Source organism: Ictalurus punctatus, chromosome 23 (assembly GCF_001660625.3).
Source record: "Ictalurus punctatus breed USDA103 chromosome 23, Coco_2.0, whole genome shotgun sequence".
In the NCBI taxonomy this organism is placed as follows: Eukaryota; Metazoa; Chordata; class Actinopteri; order Siluriformes; family Ictaluridae; genus Ictalurus; species Ictalurus punctatus.
Genome location: NC_030438.2, coordinates 10,142,816 through 10,145,868, shown reverse-complemented (window position 1 = coordinate 10,145,868; position 3,053 = coordinate 10,142,816). Strand labels below are relative to the sequence as shown.

Below are 3,053 nucleotides of genomic sequence, written 5' to 3'. Positions count from 1 at the left end.
TATATATATATATATATATAATATATATATTATATATATATATATATATATATATATATATATATATATATATATATATATATATATATATATTACACGCGCGTGTAATATATGTATATATATATATAAATTGTTTAGAACGACCCTTCAATAAGGCGGCCATGACGAAGTGCCCTTCGGAGGCGGATTTATCCCGTTTCGAACGCAGCGTTTGTGAACCGGCTCGACCTGTTACTTCCTGAGAATCGGCTCAAAAGGGCGATTCGTTCAAGAATCTGATATCACTAATATAAAAGTGATGAAATGTGAACATAATTCCTTTCCACCGTATAGATTTTACCCCCATTCTGAATCTCATGTATATGTGTTGAAAGTCATTCAATAAATACTGGTCAAATTCACCTGGAGCAGAACCTATGCAACTATACCTTTAAACGCAAATGCAAACTTGCCTCCTCAGTTTGTCGAACCAGTGTCCCCTGATGGCTCCGAGCAAATGAGGATCAGATAAGAAAAGAGCGCGAAGAGGGTCCCGTTTCTCCGCCATCTCCGGCCACGAGCATTGTAGAATAACTGGGAAGTAGACCACATATTCACAGAATATAAACACACAACCCAGTATAACAACGATCCACACCATCACAGTCCATTTACTTTTAGCGCGCACTCTATACATGCTTCCGGTGTTGTGTCGCACTCCGTTTGCCCATCGGCCTAGAGTTCGATCGTATTCATCTTCTTTTGATGTTTAATGGCGGTTGGCACACCAGCTTATGGTGCGTATTCCGCCACCTACTGGGATGGAGTGTGAGGAGTTGATATCAAGGAGAGGGGGGAAAAAAACTATATTCTATATAACTTTGTTATTTTCAGGAAATTTATAAGATCTTTGTAACCTTTATAAGAACTGTTTAGCACATTCTATAATGTCAGAGAACTAATGCCAGCAGATTTTAATTCCTCTTTTAACTGGAGTCTTTCCCGTTCATGTGCCGTACAGTTAATCAGCAAATGCTTTTCACCGCAATGATTTACACTGACCAGATTAATGTTTACCTATCATCTGGAGTGATTTATTAAGAGTAGACTGTCCAATTCTCAACTGTGATATAACTGTATCATCCCTTCTATTACCATAAGCAGTTCTTACATGACCAACTTGTTTATGTATATTATTCAAATGTCGTCCTTTGTTTCCTTTATCCCATCTCTCTTGCCACGTCTTTCTGGCGGCTACTTTAATTAATTTAATTTCTGATTTACTCAATGGTATGTGTATGTCAATGTTTGTATGCTTAATAGCCTGTTTAGCTATCTTGTCCACCTCCGCATTTCCCTCTACTCCAACATGAGCTGGCACCCATAAAAATATTGCTGTAATTTTCAGTTGGCATATTCTGTACAAACCTTGGAGTAATTCTATTAATATATCGTGCCCAGATTCTTATTTTCTACTCAATATACTTATAAGTGCAGAATATGAATCTGAACAAATTACTACAGCTGTAGGTTGGATTTCTTCTTCGCTATCTGAATAGCGACCATCTCCACTGCATATACTGATATATTATTATATATCATATTATATATTATTATATATAGTGGGGCGGCTGTGGCCCAATTCGTAGAGCAGGTTGTCCACTAATCGTAGGGTTGGCGGTTTGATTCCCGGCCCGCGTGAGCCCACATGTCCTTGGGCAAGACACTGAACCCCAAGTTGCTCCCAATGGCAAGTTAGCGCCTTGCATGGCAGCTCTGCTACCATTGGTGTGTGAGTGTGTGTGTGAATGGGTGAATGAGACACAGTGTAAAGCGCTTTGGATAAAAGCATTATATAAGTGCTCCATTTATTATTAGCAGTTCTTTTTGCAGATTTATATTTAAAGTAAGCAGTGAGGTTGATACTGAGCTATATATTATTCTACCATAATCAATTGATGACCTAATTAATGCACAGTATACTTTTTTTTTTAGAAAATGCCTAGTGGCACGCCAATCTACCCCTACCAAGCATCTCAACACATTAATTCCTTTCTTACATGTATCAACTAGCTTCTGAATATGCTACCCAAATGTTAATTTGGAGTCCATCCACACTTCCTGATACCTAATTTGGGATACTTGCTCTAATGTTTGTTTATATAACTTTAATTTGGAGTTTTCTTCTTTGTTGAAAAACATAGTACCTGGCTTTTTGCTATTGAAAGCCGAATTGATTAACCCAGTTTTCAACAACATCTATTGCCTCTTGCATTTTTTTCCTACATACTGCAGGTTTCTCCCTCTTTTTCACAGAGCTCCGTCATCCACCTACAGTGCTTTCCCTATTCCTGATTCAATTTCAAAATAAATTCCCAAAATATAATTTATCATAATATTAAAGTATAGGGCTACAAACACTACCTTGCATTGTTCCATTGTATATTTGGTAGATATCAGAGTATTCAGTACCTACTCTCACTTGTATTGTTCAAGAAGGCATGAGAAAACTTGAGCTTGTCAATTATGACAGACTTTAGGAACATAGTGTGTGCCATGACAAATTAATTTGCCTTCTGATAAACTAAATGTAATATTTTCATTTAATTTTACAGACTGTATGCAAAAAACAACCGTTAACCTGTTCCACCTTGTAAGCAAATACAATAAACCTCAATGTTCAGTCTTTGAAATCGGCTACACTATTAGACATTTTCCACTGTCATGGTTCTGGTTTGGAGCCAGTTCTTGAACCGCTCTGCATATATTGTATATATATATCTGAATAATCTCATATAGGGTGTGATTGGGTGAGTTCATTTACCCATCAGATGCAAAACACTTTAGTTTAATGGTGTTCATTAGGGATGCACTGATCAGGACTTTTACGACTGATAACGATCCAGATACCAATCTTTTTGTTTAAGCTTTAATCAGGAGGTCTGTCATAAACAGTTAAATGTAAGCTTTCTGCTAATGGTCACTGTTAATTGAATTACAATAGCAATGAGAAATTCTGTTGGTTAATTGATAAATAAACAAGCATAAAATATTTATTTTTAAATATCTAAAAA

At 36.5% G+C, this 3,053-nt stretch overlaps 1 protein-coding gene across 8 annotated transcripts in view; it reads right to left on the bottom strand.

Moving 5' to 3' along the window:
* The window catches only part of mppe1 (metallophosphoesterase 1), a 40,117-nt gene extending 39,344 nt beyond the window's left edge, over positions 1-773 (bottom strand). For 2 of the 8 annotated variants that reach the window (XM_053674679.1, XM_053674681.1), the window contains exon 1: positions 449-752. In XM_053674679.1, coding sequence (XP_053530654.1) covers positions 449-676 — 228 coding nt within the window. In that variant the 5' untranslated portion in view covers positions 677-752. 8 annotated transcript variants of the gene reach the window in all.
* Between the last annotated feature and the right edge of the window lie 2,280 nt (positions 774-3,053).